At 34.4% G+C, this 23,153-nt stretch overlaps 1 protein-coding gene across 1 annotated transcript in view; it reads right to left on the bottom strand.

Annotated features, from left to right (window-relative positions):
• DOCK2 (dedicator of cytokinesis 2) overlaps positions 1 to 23,153 on the bottom strand; it is a 188,867-nt gene that overhangs the window by 4,652 nt on the left and 161,062 nt on the right. Inside the window, exons 38-49 of the mRNA XM_005024959.6 lie at positions 22,071 to 22,190; positions 20,214 to 20,303; positions 18,822 to 18,926; positions 17,998 to 18,139; positions 16,469 to 16,550; positions 13,693 to 13,777; positions 11,436 to 11,522; positions 9,842 to 10,018; positions 8,460 to 8,543; positions 4,774 to 4,911; positions 3,103 to 3,230; positions 1,089 to 1,269 (exon numbers count right to left, since the gene is read on the bottom strand). Of these exons, the coding sequence (XP_005025016.4) occupies positions 1,089 to 1,269; positions 3,103 to 3,230; positions 4,774 to 4,911; positions 8,460 to 8,543; positions 9,842 to 10,018; positions 11,436 to 11,522; positions 13,693 to 13,777; positions 16,469 to 16,550; positions 17,998 to 18,139; positions 18,822 to 18,926; positions 20,214 to 20,303; positions 22,071 to 22,190 (1,419 nt within the window). The remainder of the gene's footprint in view (positions 1 to 1,088; positions 1,270 to 3,102; positions 3,231 to 4,773; positions 4,912 to 8,459; positions 8,544 to 9,841; positions 10,019 to 11,435; positions 11,523 to 13,692; positions 13,778 to 16,468; positions 16,551 to 17,997; positions 18,140 to 18,821; positions 18,927 to 20,213; positions 20,304 to 22,070; positions 22,191 to 23,153) is intronic.

The following is a 23,153-nucleotide window of genomic DNA, read 5'->3' on the forward strand; positions in this document are numbered from 1 at the left end:
GTTCAGAGGCTTCTCCTTCTCCATTCAAAATTTTCTCAACTGTGAAATCACACAATTATGCAATGAATCAAATGTTTTTCTGAACTTAAGAAAAGGCAGGTGAACACACCCATTGGATAGTTTCTTTCTTCAATACACCCTCCCTTTATTCTTTTAAGGGTCATTGAAATCTTGGACCAAGAAAAAGAGAAAATACTTTATGAGGCATGAATTTAACTGCTTGCCAGTTTCAAGTTCATATGCAAAGATAAAGCAACATCTCTGGTAAGAGTTTACTAGAACAGTTAGAAGAGTTATGACTTAAGACATCCTTTGAAAGAATCTTAGCTTTCTATTCAATTCACTTTGCCTTTGATGATTCTGCCAAAAATCAAATCAAATGACTTGCATTCTTTTTCCATGTAATTCAGCAGTCTGGTAGTGCCTGACATTTTAATTTATGCAGGGCTTGCCTATCAAAAGTACATCTTTCAGATTGTATTATTTCTTTTTACACTTAAAGAAGAAAAGTCTCCTGAGGACTAAAGCATTAAAAAAAAATAAATAAAAAAATGCACTGTGTAAGTTATGTAAGGCACTCAAGATGATCTACAAAGCAAGAGATGCCCGTGCTTCCAAACTTCATTCTGGCACCATTTAAGGAACTCTGTTTGCAATCTTGCAGTTTCCTAACAGCTGCATGTTCCGTAAGAAGGTACAAAAAGTACAGGGCTCATCACTTTTGAAACAGCCCTGACTACAAGGAGCTGCCATGAAATGTCAGCACAGTGAATTGCCTCTCCACAGGAAAGCTACCTTAACCCTCCCAATGTTATACTCCATTTTAAGTTAAGCAAGCTTCAGAACTGTGCAGCTTCAACACTGTGTTATCTGTCATTCTTAGCACAAGAAATGTTCTGATTTTTCCATTGATTTGTTCCCTTCTTAGTATCCTGCAAATTTCTTTTGTGGCAGGTCAGATCACTTTTGTATCCTGCATAATTCATTTTTTGATAGCTAGAGTTCTATGTGAAATATATATTTTTTGCTGAGTGATTAACGTCCTCTTTTTATGGATTATAAAATACAAGTCTAAACCAGTAACATACACATTTCATATCAGAGATAGAAATATCAGGTGCTGTCTTCTCATCAGCAAACACCACACTGCTTCTTTTTGTTCTTTTTTTGGACCTCCTCATCTTAACTTCAGGGTGAAGATTAATTTGTAGACTATTCTCCTCTGATTCTGATTTTACTGGCTTTGGTAGCATTACTTCCAGATCAAAGCTGCAGGAGCAAAAGAAAAGAAAAAAAAAAAAAAGAAAAGTTGCTGAATAATATTTTAAAAGCCACTGGTATTCTGACATCATTTCCCCATTTCCATACTCTTTTTTCTACAGTCTTTTGAACTTCTGATTCACCCTCAATTAATGCAGGTCATCCCTTTTGACTTTCAATGCAACCTTGCACACACTGGCAGAAAGTATATGATATGTTTCAGCTGGCAACTATAGTTGCTAATAAGATGCCTTCAGGAGGTATTACAATGTCTTAAAATATTACAAAGATTGTTAAATATTAAGTGAAAATTTCTCTTTGAAGATGTGTGCATTAACTCAAGGACTCCTAAACTAAACAGGGTCAGAGCTCATACGGCAGCTTTATGTGGGGTGATGATGGCACTGAAAGCGAGACATGCTAGTTTGGATGTTGAACAGGAATAATACTATTTATACACACATTTTAAATGCATCCTCTTATTTATTTCACCATATTGGACAGCAATACACATACCTACTGATAAAACAAAATCTCCCTCCTCCATTCCTCTAATATTTAGGGTTTAAATATTGGGCTACTCTTTAATTAAGAAAGAACAAGTGGGAAATGGATGACAGCTTTACTCCCTCTCTGCTAATGAAATTATCCTATTGCACATAGGGTTCAAATTATTTTACAACTTACAAATCGATAAAACAAGGTAGTATGGTAAATTTGCTGACCCGTCCTGGAAAATAATTAATATCATGTGAATTAACAATATGTGCATGATTTAGCTACTTAGATGTCGTTGTATCGTATCACAGGAAGTGCCCTGCTTTGTTAGGGACACGAGGTGGCAGAAATGACAAATCACATTTGTGCACAACACCCTTGCTGAGTGGAAGTCAAAGGGTAGGAAGAACACCTGGGGAATTTCATAAGGTATTAGAAACCTCAAAACCTATGAGCATTTAAAATGTAATTAAGTAGTGTTAAACACTGAACTGGCAGTTTGTGTTTAATATGCAAGAATATGCAAGAAGATGGTGGTACCTTAAGCAGATACTCTTCCAAGTTAGCATCATACACGTTTGGACTTTTTACTTCTTAAAAAACAACTACTCGAAAAGATAGAACAGATTTTTCAAAAATCATAATCAAGCACTGCTCAGCAGGATTAATTTTATATCTGCTTTGTTTCTGAAAAAGGCTTTATGTGCCCAAAGGATAATTTATTAAGCAGTTAACTTGTAGATGAAAAAGCTAAATGAACACACCTACAACTGTTCTCTCAATCTATAAAGCCCTCACCCTAGAGCTGCAGTTAAGAAAGCATATTAGGCAAAACATTTTAACGATGACAGGCTTTACTAAAAAGTTCTACCTCTTCACTTGTAAGCTTGTAAAGGCTTTCCTCTTCTCCAATTTTCACAAAAAGAAGATAGCAAGTTAAAAGCTGTACTGACTCAAAGAGGCAAAAGAACCCAGATATTTATGTTTTTCAAATTGTCATTATAGAATCATAGAAGGGCTTGGGTTGGAAGGGACCTTAAAGATCACATAGTTCTAACCCCCATTTAAGTTATAAAATATTTGTTTCCTGAAAAAGAAATGTCTTTTTGAGTGAGAATCAAGTGTATTTTGTCTATTAAGGTTGAAATAATGTATCTTTAAAACCAGAGGAAATATTAGCCACAGTTAAATATCATTTTGGCATAGTCAGAAAAGACTGCTAGTGGGATTTATACTTGAATGCTTTTTTAATTTTATGTTTCTTGTAAATCTTTTAAGTTTCATCCCCTAAAACTGGCTAAAAAACAGAACTGAAAGAAAAATAGTATTATGTTTGTAACCAACCTTTCTGAAGCAATTTTGTTTGGAGTACTGCAGTCTGAATTCATGGAAGTCAGTGAAATAACTGACAACTGACGATAGGATCTCAGCATTGATCTTGGACGTCCTACTCTCTTGTCATCAAAATCTGGCTATAAAATAGGAAGGATAAACATTTTATCAAACAAGTTTGTGTGAACCATGTGTGAACCTTTTCTCTAGGTTTTAAAGATAGCACAGATGTGTTGCAAACATTTGGCATAGTTGAAGTTATTGCAATTGTGATTATTCCCTCTCTCTAGATAAACTCTTACTCTTAGCCTAAAGACCTCTCAAATGCTATGATAAGTGATAAGCTAAGCTATGATAAGTGATAAGCTAAATAATAATAAATAAGATATGATAAGCTAAATAAACTACAATTTACATAATTAACTTTGTGTCTGAAAAAAAGTATTAAACAGTGTCTGCTGATCTACTTCTGAACAGACCTACAGCAAGCATTTGAGAGCACTTTAGAGCACTTGCTTGGCCAAATAACTTTATTTTGTCCTTGCTTGAAGGACACTAATCGTGCCAGAACATATTCTACTGCAATGTACCATGAATTAAAGAATATTCAAAGGGAGTGCAACAGATACTGCACCCCTAGTGTTGTTCATAGACCACTTCAGGAAAAATCTCCAGGATTAAATTTAAAAGATATATTAAAAAAAAAAAAGAAAAAAGAAAAAAGAAAATAAAAAAAAAAGCTAGAATGTTGAAAATGTTGGGGAATGGAAGTAGAGATTTTACTAAAAGAAAGATTCACAAAGAAAGTGTGTTCTCTGCTCCTGCAAAATTCTTTCCTAATTCCTAATTGCTGATCCCAAAAAGAGCGATGAAGGGTATGGTACGAGCATTAAGCAAGATCGCTAATTGTGGATTACAACCTCTGTTGTTGGTGACATGAGACTGAAAATAACGAGAATGTACAGAAAAAATATTTGCAATTCACATCATATAGGTGTGTAACACAGCACAGTACCCATAATTTAGATTAGAAACTTGCTATTATTCTCCCCTTTAAAAGAATACATACATTCCCTTATGAAATAATCAATGTTAAAGACAACACTAAAATAATTTCCAATGCAAATGGTGTCACAGAAAAACAGCCAAAAATATCCTTTGTGCTAGCCTGCACAAGCTCAGGTAGATTTTTATTCAAAAATTGTCTAAAGGCTCTGTGAAGCTATCCTTCAATTCCCATACATTTCAGCTTGGTCTCAACTAATATTTTTAGTTTTATATACATCATAGATTTTGCTTTACAACGCAGCTGGAAGTGGCTAACACAGCAAGACCAATTGCACATCAATGCTCTAAACTTCTAACAAAAATGACAAAGTGGAGAAACATGAGAATTTGCTTTTATAAGAATTTATATAAGAATTTGCTTCCTTATAAGACAGAAAATAATTGCATTTTTAATGGAAATAATAAAATACTCCAAATCTTCCAAACGAGGAATACTTGATAGGTTAGATAATTAATCAACTCTCTGACTATGAAACTCGGGTCCAATTACTTTCAGATTACAAGTAAACCCACAAGCAACAAAAGTGTATGTGCATTTGGTTAGAAAAGAACAAGATATATATTAAGTAGAGAAAGCACAGGAGTAGGAAAAAAAAAATAAAAGGACAGCAATACCAATTCTCTTGCTCCATATTGTTTTTCCACTTTAACTTTTAAATGCTTGAAACATTCCTCCATTCGGTCATGGAAAGGGCGAAGATTATCGGAAACTCTTCTTTCGTGAATTTTAATTCCGGCCCCAAGGAAAGGTATCTTGAAGAGGTGAAAATAGAAGAAAACAAGAGAGAATATTAAACTGGCTCTGACAACCCCTGTAACTGCATTTTAAGTATCTGCTAAATCAACTACCAAACTGTTACTGCTATTGATGGATAGATTCGTCAGCTGATAATGAGATGATCGGGAGCAAAAACATTCCACAGAATTTTTTTACCAGCAAAGAGGCAAATCAGTACGAGCCGAAAAGTGGGCTTGCTCAGCTATAGTGATTGATTTTTCTCTCCTATGCATTTTGTGTTAATTGTTTGAGATAAACACACCATGTGAATTTTAAAAAAACAAAAAACCTGTAGACTACCTGCTTATGAAGATGAATGTAATAGTTTACTAGAAATATGGTAAGGATGCAAAATATCCAACTGGACTCCAGGCAAGTCATTTCAAATTCTTCTCTTTAGAATAAAAGAGCGACTGGGTAAAATTTGAATCAATTTACTTGGGGCTTAAGCATATGATCACTTCTACAATTACTACAGCAATTTAGCATGTTAATGCATGGTTACTAAGAGATGACCTCTTCCTTTCTCTTCGAATTTACTCTGCAGACTTCCACTCCCCACACATCAAGAAAAAAATCATTAAGATAATGTTTCAGTACAAAAAACAAACAACTCAAGCCATGACCAGAGGCAGTCATCACTAACCAAGCCGGCTTTTCTCCACTTTATGCCTGTGCCTTCCTTTTTTCCAGGATGGGGTCAGTGAGAGGTCACCAGAGGGGTTAAGATCTCTGGCTCTTACTACTAGATTTAAAAGAACAACTTACCAACTGCCTTGGAGGAAAATACATGACTAAAGACATTTAGAAAAAGGTATCTTTGTATCAGTTCATCAAATAATTCCTTGCACTTGAATTTCTTAAAAATCCTTCAACTTTGCCAGAAGGAATAGCTTTCTTACCAAATACAAAAATTTACAATGAAGCAAATATGATAGCAATACTACTTTCTAGCCCCTCTTCCCTACAAGTCCCTTCTTTGCTTTTATATTGCTACTATTATATTTGCTATTGTATTAGTGTAATAATATCAATTAAAAATAAACAAAACAAAACTTATCTTCAAAGATGATGACACACTTCTACAGGCTGTTTAAATAATAATGTGTGGTCACAAAGAGAAACTTCATGGTGTTTCTCTTTAAAATATAAAGGCATTTCATTATTATTCAGTCTTTGAAGATGATGGTTTATGAGATTTGTGCAACAGATGTGGCTACCCTTTTCTAACTGCTTCACTACAGACTTTTAGCTATTTCCCAGTAATGCTTTTTTTTTTTTTTTTTTTTTTTAATCCACTTAGATTCTATACTTACTTTTTGTGTTCTGACCATATAAATACAATTAATATCGTATATATCACTCCCCATTGACCTTATCATATTTTTTGGTAGTTCAATTCAATATACATTTTAAAAACATGGTATTGAAGCAGATCTATTACAGACAGATCTGTTTGTCCCCTTTAAAAGGATTTATGGGGACAGAACCAAATAACTATATTAGTTCTAATGCCACACTGGTCATTTCATAGCACAGCATCCACTTCGTATTTCTGATGGTCAGAAAGTGACACTATACAGAGTCAGTGTTGGGCAACGATACAGAAGAAAGCTATTAAGGTTGGTGACTCAAAGAAATTTCCAAGCTGAATCAAAATGAGACAGGAAGAAACACCACAAAACAGAAAAAACCTTTCCATTAAAACTATTTGAAAGCTTCATTTCTGAAAGAGGAATAAATTGTTAATTCTTGCTCATTTTGGTCCATGAAAACTGAGATAATGTACCCTTTTATTAAGATGGCATCAGATTAAAACAGCAAGAAGGATTTTTTTAAAATGAGTTCAGATAAGAAAGAGATATGGAAGATAGGTAAGTCCAGATTTAATTAATCTGTTGGACCAGACACTTCTGATAGCAAAATACCGTATCAACTCATATTATTTCGTTAAATGCCTCATGAAAGAGAGATCACTTTATTATACTTGGATAGAGCAGTTGCTGTACACATTAATTCAAACAGTAAACGATTCATCTTTCTCATTTAAATCATCTACATTTCAGAAGACCTCATAGAGATTTCTTCACAAACTACAAATGTGCAAAAATTCAAGTCTCTAACAGTCGTTTATTTTACTATATATCGTTGCCAATAATTTCTGTTTGGACTAGATAATGCAAATAGAGCTGATGATTTCTGAGAACAGGTTTTTCTACCCTGTCTTATCATAACAAATGTTTAGGACAATGAGAAGAGCCTTTTTCCCTTGAATCTCAGCAAAAAAAAAAAACAAAACAACATTTTTTTCCTGCTACTACCTCCTGTAGGTGCATTTTTCTCTTCAAGGAGAAAAGGGCTCTGCAGGTTGGTTGGCTTATCGTATGTACACTAAAAATAAAACAAGAAACAACCTTGGTGCTGCTAGTATAGACAGAATATTCCGCTTTCCTCTGGAGATATAGCTTAACAAATATTTACTAATGGTCTTCCATGCTGTGTGTCACATAAAAGATGTGTAGCAGGAGTCATGAACGGTCACTGAGTTTAAGTAAATCCTGTAAGCAACTAGCATTCCTTAAGATTCCTAATGTAAAACAAACAAACAAACTAATCCACAAACAAACAACGACAACAAAAAAACACAAAAGACACAGTCATCTCTAAGAAAGATAATATTTACAAAGACAATGTATGATGTTTAAAAATGCTTGTTTTCCCATCAGTTCATGAAGTCCTTTTGACTTCAGTTGAATACACACCTGAGTTTTGAAATGTTGACAATTTTAATCACTAATGTAGCCTGCTACACATGGCTTTTGGTAAATCGTTCTAAATAGTAAGTTCAAGTACTTTTCTGGCCTACTGCTTTCCCCAGGCCATAAGGAGATGTATGGGTAATTTCTCTGATTCAGATGACATTTCAGCTAACTCCTAAAGGACAGTATAATGATAATAATCTTCAGGAAATAAGATGTAATTTTGAAATTGAGCCATTCCTCCAATTTAGGCACATATTAAAAAACAAAGATAAAAATAAAAATAAAAAATGGGATTGCTTAGATCCCCAAGAACAATTCAGCAAATACATGCTACAGCAGACAGTAAGGAATTATGGTTAATGTTGTTTTGCCAGTGATCTTAGCAGGTTTGTAATGGAATACACGCTTTCTGTTAGGCACATCAAAACTGATGGTTTAAACCCTTTGTCCTTCTTAAGGGAAATTATTCATACCTAAATAAGATTATAAATAGAAAGTCCTTTTACAACTACATATGTTCTAAAAGAAAAGGAATAGGACAGGAAATTTCTAACCAGAATCTTATTTTTCTGTTCCTCCTCACTTTGGGGAAACTGAAAACAAACAAACAAACAAACAAACAAGCAATAAAAAGTTTCCTCTGATTATAGAAAAACAACATAATCATTGAAATGATGCTACAAGGGAACTGAAAAACAGAAAAAAGAAAAAAAAAAAAAAGCTGAGGAAGCTTCAGATAAATGCTGCCAGTAAGATGTTACCTGCCAAGCAATTAGATCTTTAAGTCTATTCAGCTTTTCTTGATCCTCTGGATGGTCTCTGATATATTCTTCTGTAAAGAAAGCCTTAGACAGAGAAAAAATAATTCATTCCATCAGATAAAGAGATCAGTGATTGCTCCAGTGACTACAGCTGGTGCCCATAATTTGGTTATTAGATAAAGAGACATATCCATGTTCCTTAGCCCGGTAATTCTACTGATAATTTCATATATTAATTGAGAACTGAGGTGTTCTTTTTTGTTAAGATTTTCAGTCTTTATCCAACATTTCTCAGCCTGAAACACTTAATACAAAAAAACAAATTCTTGTTTGTTTTGTAAGCTTGCACTGAAACTAAAAAGCATAAATTTGGAGTGCCACATTTTACATTATCATTTTATTCAGGTGCCCTACACTAACATTAGCCAGTGTTAATACAATCAAGTATGAACTGTCATACATAAGCAGAGCTAGATATTGCATACACGTAGTCATTTGTTTGTGTGTTTACAAAAGTGGTACTTCAGGACTAACTCAGCCTGTCATACTCCTCCAGAGCACATCATTTTTATTGCATATATATATTTGGTCTGTATACATACATACATATATACCATCCACTCAGCAAACCCGCAGTCTGTTTGACATGTCAAGCCTGCTGAGCACAGTGCATACTTTCCATCAGGAAATTAGAGGCAGAAATAATAACACTCTACAGCTTTGGAATAGCCTTACATTCAAGTTCATCCCAAACCTCAGTAATTTAGAATGCAAACAAAATGAATATGAGTTTTTAAACATTCCTGACTTTTTATTTCTTGTTTTTATATTATTATTATTTTTAAACCAAGTTGGCCTTAGGCACAAACTTGCTACAGTTCAGTTACTCTAGACATTGGCAGAGCAGTTTTTATTTGTGTTCTCATTTTTAACAAAAACTGCTCTGCAGAAAGGCTGCAATTGCTGAGAAACACTGATAACAACATAATAGATAACCTACATCTAATTCCTACAGACCTACTATAGGATGAACTTGATTTATTTACTCCAGAGCAAACCTTTTGATGTCTGACAGTGTTTTTCATTACAAAATGTAATAAAAACCCTATATATATATTTATATATTAAATATATACGAAAGGCCTCATGACTGCTATTTATATTGAACTTCAGTTACTCTCCCAATACCTTTATTGCATGTATGCTACTTTCTGATTTGAAAGACTACTGATCAGGTGTGATCAACATAAAAGGGTCTTTGTGGATTTCATATTCCCAGCCTAGCTTCCACGGCCACTTTGGACAGAAGTGTATCATGATCAAGTAGGATTAGGATATAAAACATCTGAATATAACCTTTACATTGACTTAAAAACTCCTACCTTCTCATACTTAGCAAAACCACCCATTACAGCTGGATCAACAATTCCATTCAGAAGCATAGAAAGTGGATTAATAGGAAGGTTCTCATCACTCTGGTATTGGTTAATCATCATCAAAATTTTTTCATTTGTCATGGACATGGTCTCAATAGCATTCTCTAAAGGACTAATTGTAGTCTATAAAGAAATAAAAGATGAAAAATATTTAGTAAATCTTTGTTTAGGATAATAACTTCATCCAGATAAATTCAAATACACATTTAGACTTGTTAAATCATTTTTGAGAAAAAAATATTTGTATACTTGAAGCTTAAAATCTTTCATTTTTAAGAATCCATTTTCTCTGTAGTTTCTGTAACTTGGATTTTACCTGTATTCCATGAATGTATTACACAAAGAAACTTCAAGTCAGAGATTAGTATTTGCTACTATGTCATTCTGACAGATGATTCAAATCATCTCCTATTGTTTATGCCATTTACATTGTAAACATTTTGTGCACTTCAATGCATAGAAAGAGAACAAAAGCCTAATTCTCTTTATCTCAATGTCCTATGCTAGAATTTGCATTAAAGGTATCTTAGCTATATTTATGTAGTGATGATTCCTAGGTACTTTCTTAAATGGATCAGAAATCCAGTAATAGTGCTTGGTTTGACACCACCATTATCATATTCCATAATGAGATGTAAACAGTCTTCGTGCACATGGAAGCACACCCTCTCTGTAGTGTCTGTGGCTTGTGAAATACTGCTTGACATGCAGGAGAGATGTGAAGAGGCAAACCCACAGAATGCACCAGCTGAAGCCAGGACAAGGAGTAGCAATCCACCCTTGGGTATATCTGTATGCCATTCCCTGTTCTGATGAGTTAGGCACATTGTAGAACATGCAAATGAAGTGCCTGAGCCTTCGCTCATTCAGTGGCTGATTTAAACTCAGAGAATAATGTTGCATCTATAATGCTACAAGACACAACCCAGGCAAATGGCAAAGTCTTTTGATCCAAGCAGCTTATTTGTAACATGCCATGACGTGTAATAACAAGAGGAAAAGAATAAAAGAGTATAATAGGAAAATTAAACTTTTCTTAAAAACAAAACAAAACAAAAGAAACCCTAACACTCATACCCTTCAAACTCGAATGGGGGTATGAACCTCTGATGCTAAACATAGTGGGGGTTCAAGACCAGACGATGCAAGAGCATGAAATAAAGATAGAAAGCTAACAGAGTGTTTCAAATAAAAGTTCTGAGGAGAAATGGGAGATTGTGCCATGCAGCAGATCATTCGGCATGGAAGTAGACAGCAACTGCATTGAAAAGTGCACGTAAAAGAATAGAGAGACAATAAGGAAATTAGAAGGAAAAAAAGTCAGCTGGTTAGCTTAAGTGAGAGAAGCAGGATTCTTTCTCTTTCTCTTTTTTTTTTTTTTTTTAAATGAGGAACTTGGAAGAGGCAGGTCAACAAATTCTAGCTTTGTATGTTTAAAAATAAGTAATATTTACTTTGTGTGATAATCTTGATAACTATTCTGTAGATGAGGATTCATATATATACACGTTTTACAGGTTCTTAGCATGCTAATACATACCTGTGACATGGAGATGACCTCAAACCATCGTAAAATTCCAGGAAGTTTGTACGCTATAACAAATGATGTTCTCTCAATCCACATAGACTATTAAAAAAGATATAAAGGAGAAAATGATACTTCAGGATTTAAAACTTCAATCTTTTCTGTCTTCTGAAATGTAAGGGTGAAGATGGAAAACATATGCATATTTATTTTTGCATAAAAAGACTGCAAAAATGAATTCAGCATAGGTATTTGAACAAATCATTTTCTGATTTCAGATAAGGTCATCCTCATGCACTACGCCTGCACAAAGCAGAGAAAATAGAAAATGACCCTTGAACATTGAATTTAGTATCTATTCCTTTGCCATTACAGATTGAATGTCTGTGGCTAAATGACCAAACGACCTACTCTTACATTCTCTACCCAGACACTGTCTCCCTCTACTTTCAAAAAGTATTTCTGCAATTAAAAGCAGAAATTGCCCTATAACAACTTGCCAGCATTCTTACTCCTTACCCTTCCTTCTGAACAAGACTACATGTTGGTATTTTAAAATGCCACTAGTTCATTTGTCCTACTGCTTCTTATTGTAGCGGTATCAGCTGATGTAATATCTTATACTTCAGCTGCCAGTAGTGAGAAGTGTAATAATGAATGCACTGAAAATGTATTCCAATTCCACATATTCTACCCAATTTCCATGTATCTGAAGGAAGTCTGAATACTATTTACCATCATTAACAATGAAGACATTCACCATTTAATTATTTATAAAACAATTTCAAGGACTACATATACCTGGTTTCTGAACTCTCCAGTCCATAAACAAAGCCAATGTGCACCATGAATCTTGATAATAAAGTACAAAGGTCGGATGTCAATGTAGATCATAGAATCATAGAATATCCTGAGTTGGAAGGGACCCTTAAGGATCATCAAGTCCAACTCTTGACACCGCACAGGTCTACCCAAAAGTTCAGACCATGTGACTAAGTGCACAGTCCAATCTCTTCTTAAATTCAGTCAGGCTCGGTGCAGTGACCACTTCCCTGGGGAGCCTGTTCCAGTGTGCAACCACTCTCTCTGTGAAGAACCCCCTCCTGATGTCCAGCCTAAACTTCCCCTGCCTCAGCTTAACTCCATTCCCGCGGGTCCTGTCGCTGGTGTTAATGGAGAAAAGGTCTCCTGCCTCTCGACACCCCCTTACGAGGAAGTTGTAGACTGCGATGAGGTCTCCCCTCAGCCTCCTCTTCTCCAGGCTGAACAGGCCCAGTGCCCTCAGCCGTTCCTCGTACGTCTTCCCCTCCAGGCCTTTCACCATCTTCGTAGCCCTCCTCTGGACACTCTCCAACAGTTTCATGTCCTTTTTATACTGTGGTGCCCAGAACTGCACACAGTACTCGAGGTGAGGCCGCACCAGCGCAGAGTAGAGCGGGACAATCACCTCCCTCGACCTACTAGCGATGCCATGCTTGATGAAACACTTAATGGTGCATAAGAAGCTTGTTATGTGAAATTTATTCATTATTTTGCTGACATTATGGTCAGCATGCATACAACTGATTTTTTTTTCTTTTTTTTTTTTTCTTTTTTTTTCTTCTTTAAATACTTTTGAAATAAATGGCTGTTCCCATTGAGTACAGCCTTAGCCATAAAGATCAGATGGTATGTTTTCATGATGTAAACTAAAAAATATCTGATTTCTTTTAAACACTTGCTAAACTAAAATACAGAAACATACCACATTTTTTATGCATGACACTGAAAAGTAATTTATGGTGTTACAGAATTCCTAGACTATTTGAACAATAAAGACTATTTCTCAACATTACAACATTATGTGTGGGAATAAAAATGATATAGGCAGCACTCTAGTTTATAAAGATTTCACAGGATTAATGAAAGCAGACAACATACACCACTTCACGTCAAGTTGGGAGCTGACAAGCATTGTAAACTACAAGAGGCAAACCATTTGGTATTTACTTACATGTTATCTTGTTTCATAATGAAAATCAGTACCTGAAAATGTTACTGCTTAATGCAAATATGTTGAATATACTTGTATGATGCTTACTTGCACATGAAACAGTGATATACCACCAAGTACATACGAATAGCACTGAAGCAGAGGAATCTGGTTTTTAATCATTTATGAACCAGACCGTAAAGATACAGGTTCTGTAATGAGCAATCTCAGACTAAGAGAAGATCTAGATCAGAATTCAGTCAGTCATATCTAACAGAAATGTGTCATTTGCTTACTTACAGCAAATTCATTTTCAGGGTCAACAGATCCTTTTCTGACAGGTCTTGAATAGTGGAACCGGTGGACATTGTTGGACTTATAAAAACTGAAAGATTTAAAAAAGACTATTGTAAAATACAGAATTCATAAGTTTATGTCTCCTGTTATCACAACGAAACATTTCATCTTGAATCAGTTGAGTGTTTAATTGAAAGGAAATTTAATGCTCCAGAAAATAAAAATAAATAAATAAATAAATAAAACACTACTGAAAATTCAGGAGACAACCACTTTGTCTGTATCTATAAACCAGGGTCAGTACACATGACTTTTTAAGTATGTTTCAACTTGTGACTGGGTGCAATATCCAGGAACAAAAAATGCTAAAACTTCCAGATCGGTATTAGACACAGTAGAAGAAGGTCTATAAAAGATTTTTACTTTCTTGTACTATCACTGTGGCAGACTCACTCCTTGTCTGCTTTACAGTAGCACTTAAAAGGAGTATACTTTTTAAAAAATAATTGAGTCAACAGAGACTCACTTGTACTGGAACACATGTTTTTTCAGCCATGTCCCATTTCCAATCAATTTAATCACTTCTAACATTTCAGCTATCAATGCAGAACAATAGCTATTCAATAAACTAAATACCTAAAGCCATAATTAATAATTTCTTGTGACAGATAAGAAAATGTATATAAACACTTGCAGAGGGAGAACTGATACATAGAAATCTCTTGCAAATTCATGTTATGTTTTTTTCTATTTAGTTAATGAATCATCTCAATCACTGTGAGCATCAGTGGGACTCATAGCCACTCACTCTTCAGCACTGGATACAGTTTTGACTAAGTATTCTGTTGCCCACATAAAGTAATCTCTCTGTTTTCTAGTTTTTATGTTCTGTTTAAAGCAATGCCAAATAAAAGTTAATTTTGCAGAGCAAAAAAAAATCTCAGAAACATTTTACAGCACAGCTAAGCCATGTTTTGGAAGCCTAAAGAAACGCATAAATGAAGGGACCCCAAACAGTTGTTATTCCACCTACTAAGACTATCTTTGTCAATGAAGAAACAAAACAAAACAATAGTTAAATAGTGGCAAAATAGTGCCATATCTAGCTAGATCATTTTATATAGTTCCATCTGAAAGGACAGATGTTTTAAAGCTTTTTGATAGAACAAATGTATTGCCAGCAACTAATGTAACTAACAATTAAGTGCCCAATAAAGTACACTCATAAGAATAAATCCTTCCTCTAACACTAGATTAAATTCACAATTTGGCAGAATACTACAGCTGAGATGAGTAATTACTAAATCTCCTATGTAACAAAAGACTGTACTTTATATGGAGCACTTCCCTAAATAAATCCATTATGAGTCCAAAATGTGGCTGGCACTACACTGAAATCTAGTCTAACAGGACATTTTTACAAGGTGTCTTCTGAAATTCTGATTTTAAAATGAATTAACATTGAAATTGGGACCACAGTTCATTTATTTATCTTACTGTATAAGATCTGTGTTTGCATCTGTTGTTTTTACTTTGGTGTGTGTGTGGGGAGGCAATTCATATTTTCTTACTCTAAACTTAGTGCAATTTCAGGAAAGATTCTAAAAAGAAGGCTGCACACAATGGTGAAAGTTGGTTTGAATCCAAGTGTGGAACAGTTATGAATTAATTAATCTCTGCTGATAAAAACTTTCTATCTTCAGTCTCTTTTTGGGAAGTCACAATACAAATGTTATTAAATAAATTATTATTATTTTTTTTTCTAACAGTGTAGGGATTGCAAAGCTTCCCTTTCATGAAAAAATGCAGCTGTATTAGATTATTGGGGGAGCATTAAACTCAAGATGCCTGTTTCAGTTCAGAAGATATAATCATAGCTTGCATTTTCACGAGGCAATTAAAAGAATAGAAAGAAAAATATATGCTACCTTAAATGATAGTGCTTGTACTTTATGTTGTCCTTAAGGTACAAGCTTACAAATATTCTCTTGATTTTTTTCATTGACATGCTAGTGATAAGCAAAAGCTTTTATTAACCATGTTTGCAAACATAAAAGTCCATACGTTTCTTCAATTACCCTGCTAGGAATTGTCCTCTAGTCTAACAGCTTTTCTATCAAACTGCAAAAAAATCAGGCAGAATGGACTGGGAGTTAAAAATCTCACGTGTATCAGGTCAGCCAATATTCCAATATGTGCTGTGTTTTTGCATGATCTATTAGAAGGAAGTATTATTTTTCACATGTAATCAAAATGCTTAATCAGAATGTAACATGTTGAACCTATTCTGCAGTGGGTTAGGAGTTAGAAAGAGTTAGGCAGTCAGTTCTCCAAAATATTTTGGACAATTCACTTCCCATATTTCTCAACACAATCTTGATTGTGGTAACAGTGGGAACCGTTTTGCCACCAAATGCTTTGCACCCGGCAAGGTAAATTATAACAAGATTATATTGTACAAGAGCCTTCAATTCAAACTTGCTCATACTGCCCAGTAACCCCAAAGGACCCCCTCTTCATCACTTGTTTTACAAGCTCTGTTGAAAACTGGAGACCTTGGACCCAAAGCATGGATACCACCATACCTTGTACCATGTGTTATTCCTTAAGTGGTAGTTGTTTTTTCATGAAATGTCTAAGGGATGCATAAGTCAATAAACTAAGATAATAGAAGTTCTAAGACTCCTTGGCAAATGTCTGAGTTCACAAAATAACCAGTTGTAAAATCAGGAGTACAGACTGACTTCCATTAGCTTATCTATTACAGAAATTCACTTACTTTATAATTTGGTCAGGTACTGCCTTATTTTTGAACCTAGGTTGCTCCTCTAGGACTGGTTGCACTGTAAAACACTGTATGTCTTAAATTGTGAATGTTAAGGTTGTACTATTAACTATTATTATGAAATACTAGTTGCTGGGAAAGGAAAAATACATTTCTTGATGAAAAATCTGCAGGCTTTGGAGTTTCATTCGTGGAGCTTTCTTGGCCAAAAAGGGAAAAAATGTTAATAGAAATAAGCAAAAATTTACTAACATGAATTTTGAACTGGGCATTTTTATTTTTCACTGAGCTCAAACACCTACAGCATAATTTATCACACTGAATCATCAATTAAATTTTAAAGCAAAGCCAACTTATAACGTCAACATCATCTGTTATCAATTTAACTACTTAGCTTTAAGCATGTATAACGTCATGCTGTTTTTTGAAATCTGTACTTGAGTAGCCCATCTACCTGGGAGTTGCTTTTCCTATGAAGTGTTATGATTTAATCTGACTAATACATTTGTAAATAAATATATAGTCTTCTTATGTGTTTCAGTATATTTAAATCTTTCCAGTTAGATTATATACCTTTTTCTCTTTTAATGTATCTTTTGAAACTTGCAAATATAACTGAAAAATTTCTACTTTAAGAAAGGATAGAATAATATCCTCAAGATAAAATAAAAATATTTAAGAGACAAGTTTATGGAAATGTGGCTCTCAAACTTAATGTACTATTGTGGACAAGCCTGTAATACTCTTTTAGTTCAGTCTGCATGTAAAAATAAAGTAGTGTTACTTCTCCAGCAGGTTGCATGAGAACAAACTTAAAAGAACATATGAAACATTATAATATTACCTTGAAAATCTATAAATGAAAATCAACAAGTGAAAAAAGCTTCTGATATAATGAGGTGGTCTCATAATCTGCTCAGCCAGTAACATTTTAAACCAGAACATGAAGTAAAAAATGTGTGCAAGCAACACTTACAGTACTTATAAACAACAATAATAATTTAGGGCATTCTGAAAGGTGGTTAATGATTAGCATGCATCAATATTCCTAGGAAATTTCTGAGACTGACAAAAGACATATTTTATGTGATATCAAGATATACATCTGATATCCAAGTACAGTGCCTGTCAGAACAATATTCTAGGATGAAATGAATTTAATATCAAGTCACAAAAGGTAGGAATATGAGATAATAAGACAAGTTGCTGCATTAACTTTAGCCAATTTGAATGTTCGTCTCTGTTTTTGCCACTCAGAGACAATAAAGGTAAGCTAGACATGAACTTGAACAAAGAGTGAAAGAGACAAAACACCTTAGAATTGTGTAAGAAACAGGAGCAAACACCTTAGAAACAATCCATAAGAGACATGCAGGACATAAGTACAATTGCAAACTGTGCTGCCACTGTAAGAACCTTTCACCCCTCCCGGGATATTATTGTTGCACACAGGTCAACCTCTGATAGAAACAAGTTTCCCCAAACCACTTTGATTCTCTAATCTCCCATGTGTTTAAGGATACATTGGCCAGGAGAGTTTTTCACATCCTCTCCAGGTGCTGAAGTGGTGTTCATCTTCTCTGCATTGGGAAACTGACTCATCAGCTGTGCCTGGAAGTCCTCTCTCCTCTCATATTCCTTCCCACGATAGATGAATACTTTGTTCTGCAAGGAATAAAAGGAATAAATACCAGATTCCTTGATGCTGAGGCAGAAGATGCAGGTGTGAGTTTATCAATACAAAGACACCATAGATGTAAGTAAAGTAATGAAATTCCTTTTGTTCTTGTCTCTCAAGTAAAGGAGTCTCTCAAGAAAGTCTTTCAAACACATTCTATGTTTTAAGTTTCACAGTTTCTGAATAGTAATATATAAGTTTGTTCTGCATGCTCCTTCTCCTTGGTGTTATGGAATGCCCTCATTTACAGTCAAGTCTATCCTCAAATGTGCTCATTTGTGGTTCAGTTTGCTTCATTTAACTAAATACTTATATAAAACCAGAGTACAAGGTACAGGCTTCCTTTGGTTAGCACATTTTCACTATTATTTTCCAATGCTTTCAAGGCATCTTTGGCCTTTAAGACTGGGAAAAAGGGGTCTTTCATTGCTTGTCATGTATGAGAAAAGCTACTATATTCATTGTATTCATTCATTAGTATGTAAGAAAGGATTTATTTTATTTTTTTTTTTCTAGAAGAAAACATCAAATATTCAGGCTACTTTTACTTGCATCCAAGCAAAAATAAATCCAGGTCAAATATCCCCAGCGACTCATTTGCAACAATATACCTATAATTTTAGAAGCACATGAAAATAGGTTAAAAATAAAAAAAATATTCAGCTTTACCCTTAGAAATGTAGGGAATCCTTGGCCATAATATCCAACAGCAAAATAGTCTGGTTTAGGCCTCAGAATTTTCATGATGTTTTCATAGAACTTCGCTTGTTGAATCTAAAGGCAAAACCAACCACAACAATTACGTCTGATTTTTTTTATTTTTATTTTTTACCCTCTACAATAGTATTATAGCTATCAGATGATATGCAAGAGCAATCAATTATCAGTTGTTAAGCTACAGCAATAAACAGTTAATGTGCATAGGACACTGCTGTGGTACATTAAATATAATACTTAGCTTAATGAATATGGCTTCTATTTCAATTATTTGACCTCTGAATCAAGTCTACCCTTAATTTACTGGTGTGGAAAGAAAAAAAAAAAGCAATTACTGAAGCCATACTTTGCATATTTTGTAAGTGTAACAGATAACATCAGTGAAATAATGCACTTAGAAAAAATCCATGCCTCAAATGTTTTCTGAGGTAAGCATCAACTCAAGCTTTTGCTCTAGCATCATGCTATGGTACTAATGATGTAAACATGAATGATAGCTTTCATAAAAAAAAATGTAATATGTGATTTTACTGCTTTTACTTCCTGTGCTATACTGATGAGATGTGCAACACTGCAACTTAAATGGAATTGGCAAAAATATTATCACAAATGAACAGGTAAAGACATAACATTTAGTGGAAGGAAAAAAAGCTTTCATTACACACTACATTATTCAAGAACATCATGTTTTGACTCCCTTGGTTTTCTTGCAGAAAGATTCAGGGATGTCTACTAAATGAACTCTAAGCATATGGTAAAGATCATGGAAGTGTGGAATCTTGAAGGTGGAAGAAAAGAAGGTATGTGGGCTGGGGTTTTCTTTTTGGATTATTTCACTTAAATGTGAAACTACTTTCATTAAATCTGCTTAAAAAAAATAAACATCAAAACCTTTCTTCCTTCTAGCCTTTGAACCTTGTTGTAATTCCTTGTGATGTATTACTTCCCTCATACCTGATTTGGACAGATTTCTTTCCTAAAATTTAAACAAAAATTCCAAGGAAAAATACAGCCAGATGTTTTTTCTAACATAAAGTACCACAAAGGCCTCAAAAGCCTGTCCCATCACATCATCTTTTTGTTGCACAAAAAGAGAACATGCTCATCTCCTTTATAGGAGTTTCAAAATACCGTAATAAGTACAATAATTTCCATGCAACTTGAATAAATAGTTCTTTATGAATGTCTTCCACTGGAATTTCACAATACAGCAACATGATTCCTTGCCAAATTAATTAAAAATCAATGGTAGACTACAAGCTCATAAGCAGCTCTATCTTTCTGATAGCTCTAAACTACTAATTTCTGTGACTAAAATAATTGAAGATCTGTATGGAATCTTACCAGGTTTTGGCTTAGAAGCTCATAGTCAAAAACTTCCTTTTCATACTGCTCTGCAAGTTCTTTGCATAAAGATATGGCTTCTTCCCACATCTGCAACATAACCACATATTCAAAAAGTAAGTTCAGTAATAACAAACAAGTCTTTAACACATCACTGTTTAGCTTCAGTTGTATTGATTATGCTGTCTTTATATTGCAGTCATTTATTAACTGCATATTTAGAATGGAACACCCAAGGCAATCATAAACTTCAGGAAAGCAGATTAATGTAGAGAACGAAAGTATTTTATGGTTCATTATCGGAAGGAATAAGTAAACCTACTTTTTTTTTCTTACAGTGAGGTTACCAAAAGTCACCTAAACTTTCAGATACAATAAACAACAATCATAAATCACTAGGGTACATAATGTATAGAATATACTCCAAGCACAGGAGCAGTTTATGAGGGGACCGATACACGCTTCTCTTTAAAACAAACACTGCATTTTACAAGGAATTCTGAGACATACATACTCATAGGTAGCCTGGCATATGACAGCTCCCTTAGGCAGCTAGAAAATTACAAGTTTTACACTTAAATTACCACTTGCTCGGAGCAACAGCTTGTTTCTTTGCACACTATTTAATAGCTACCTCTGAAAATTACTGTAAGGAATTACAGAACTACATGGGAAGACCAGGACAGTTGCTTTCATCTGCTAAAGGTATTTCTGGAATGTAGCACAAAAAATGGTCCTAAAGCAAACTGAAACTCTCTCTCCTGAGGATATTTCTCAAATTCTGCAAATCTTCTATTTGGAATAAAGGAGACAAAACAGTTTTTCTGAGCCGAATTCTCTACTGATGTAAGGTTGCTGGTGGTCATATGCATTATGACCATTTTTATGCAGGGCTATATACCCCTAGGCAAGATAGTTCTGAGCCCGAGAGGTGCATTCAGCTGCTTGCAAACCTACTCTGGTGTATCTGAAGAGAACAGGAATGCTAGGTAGAATACAAATCGCAAGGATTTGGTTATTCTGACACTGTGGGTGGGGACCACTACATCATAGTTACTTCAGATGCCAGGAAAAAAAATAACGCATTAAATGGTACTAAATTTTCTGCACGTTGCTGAAGCACTGAAAAAATCTCTACCTGCTGAGTTAAAGGAGGGACTTTTGTGGGGGTGTTACAGTTCTATTTTGCAAGAACCAGCAATGAATTGACTACCCCCTTCATACCCTTGATTACAGCTGAACAAGATATACTGACTTACAGGTTCGTAAGATTGGACTGTGCAGTGGTGCAGCATTTTTCCATGCTTTCTAATCTTTTGCTTTACGTGGTGGGGGTGGGGGACAGGTCCCTGTTCTACCAGTGATTTTACATGTATTAACAGATTTCAGAGAAACTGAACTAAACTCAGGTGTTGAACATCAAACAGCTACATTTTAAGTTTGGGATGCAATACACTGACTTCTCTGGGAAAAAAAAAAAACAACAACCTCTGTCTGTTTGTTTGGGGGGGGCATAATGACTGAGTAGTTTAGAAGTGCAACCTGAATAGTCTGTATCCTTTCCCTATTAAAGGAAAGTATATTCAACAGTTATTATTACTGCCTGACAGCACCACTGTCAGGAACACTGACCTCTTTCTTTATAAATATGATTATTGAAAGAACATGTTCATATTGAACAGATGTACCATGTGAATAAGCCTTCAGGACACAATTTTTACTTGATCCACATTTCAAAAAGGATTTCATATGCAATAATGAAACAAACATTTTCTTCAGAGAATATTCATTAAATGTTACAACACAAAATAACACATCAAGAAAAATTTGTGGTGTGAAAGAACTCTACAGCTCTACCTTTCCTTTGTCAAAGTATTCTATGATCTTCTCATACAAATTCTCCTTCAAGTGTCGGTAGGTCTGTGAACACTGGAACTCTGTTGACATGACTTGGGGTGCACACTGTTCATCTGACCACTGAGGATAAAAACACATTAAAAAAAAACAAAAACCAAACCAAAACAAAAAAAAACAGACAAAAACAAAAGGAAACAAATCAAAACAAAACAAACAAACAGATGTTGGAATTTAACATCTTTCCCGTCAAACCTTCACCAAATCTGGGATACTGCAAGTGCTTTATTTATTTTTATTTTTTTTTCCTGTATTTTTTTTTTTTTTACCCTTCCACAAAGATACTGGGAAAGGCACTGACAACATTTTCAGCACCTCTTCAAAAATGCTGTATTTCATGTAATAAACAAGACTAGACATAACATTTTTAAAACCATGTTCCTCTCCAGTCCCTGTGCCAATGAACTGAATAAAAAACTAAGGGAGCAAGTTGGATCATTTTATTTAAGTGATGTCATCTTGACTGATTTATTATTTTTTTTTGTATAAAATACATGCACATCATCTTTGTCTACACCAATACATTATATATACACCTTGTGTTTTTGCATGATCAGAAAAGTCAAAAAGAAGTTTAATTAAAACATTACTGTAGAATGCAAAACTTAGATGGTTCTGCACAAAAAGAAATTCCACAAGAAATCTTAAATTTATGTTCAAAAAACTTTAAATTTTGAATTTTCCCTTGAAATGGAAATGCTTCTTACTGATCATCTCTACTGAAAACATCAGTTACAACGAGAATAAATACTAGCTGTAGAGAAAATAACTAGCAACTATGAAAGAAAGGAGGCATAATTTGTCACTGTGGTACATACTCTTTAAAATTGCAAGTCAGGTGTCCCCCTGTGATAACTTGAAAAAGTGTTTAATTCTTATAATTGCTATATTTGGAACAGCAAGAAAGTAGTAAAATGAAAAACACAAGGAAGCTAAATAGCTTCAGAACTTGCACACACGCTTTTCACTTTAAAAATATTTTTGCCATAATATTTAGTTTTACCAACACGTGACATTGAATCATTT

Source organism: Anas platyrhynchos, chromosome 14 (genome assembly GCF_047663525.1).
Source record: "Anas platyrhynchos isolate ZD024472 breed Pekin duck chromosome 14, IASCAAS_PekinDuck_T2T, whole genome shotgun sequence".
In the NCBI taxonomy this organism is placed as follows: Eukaryota; Metazoa; Chordata; class Aves; order Anseriformes; family Anatidae; genus Anas; species Anas platyrhynchos.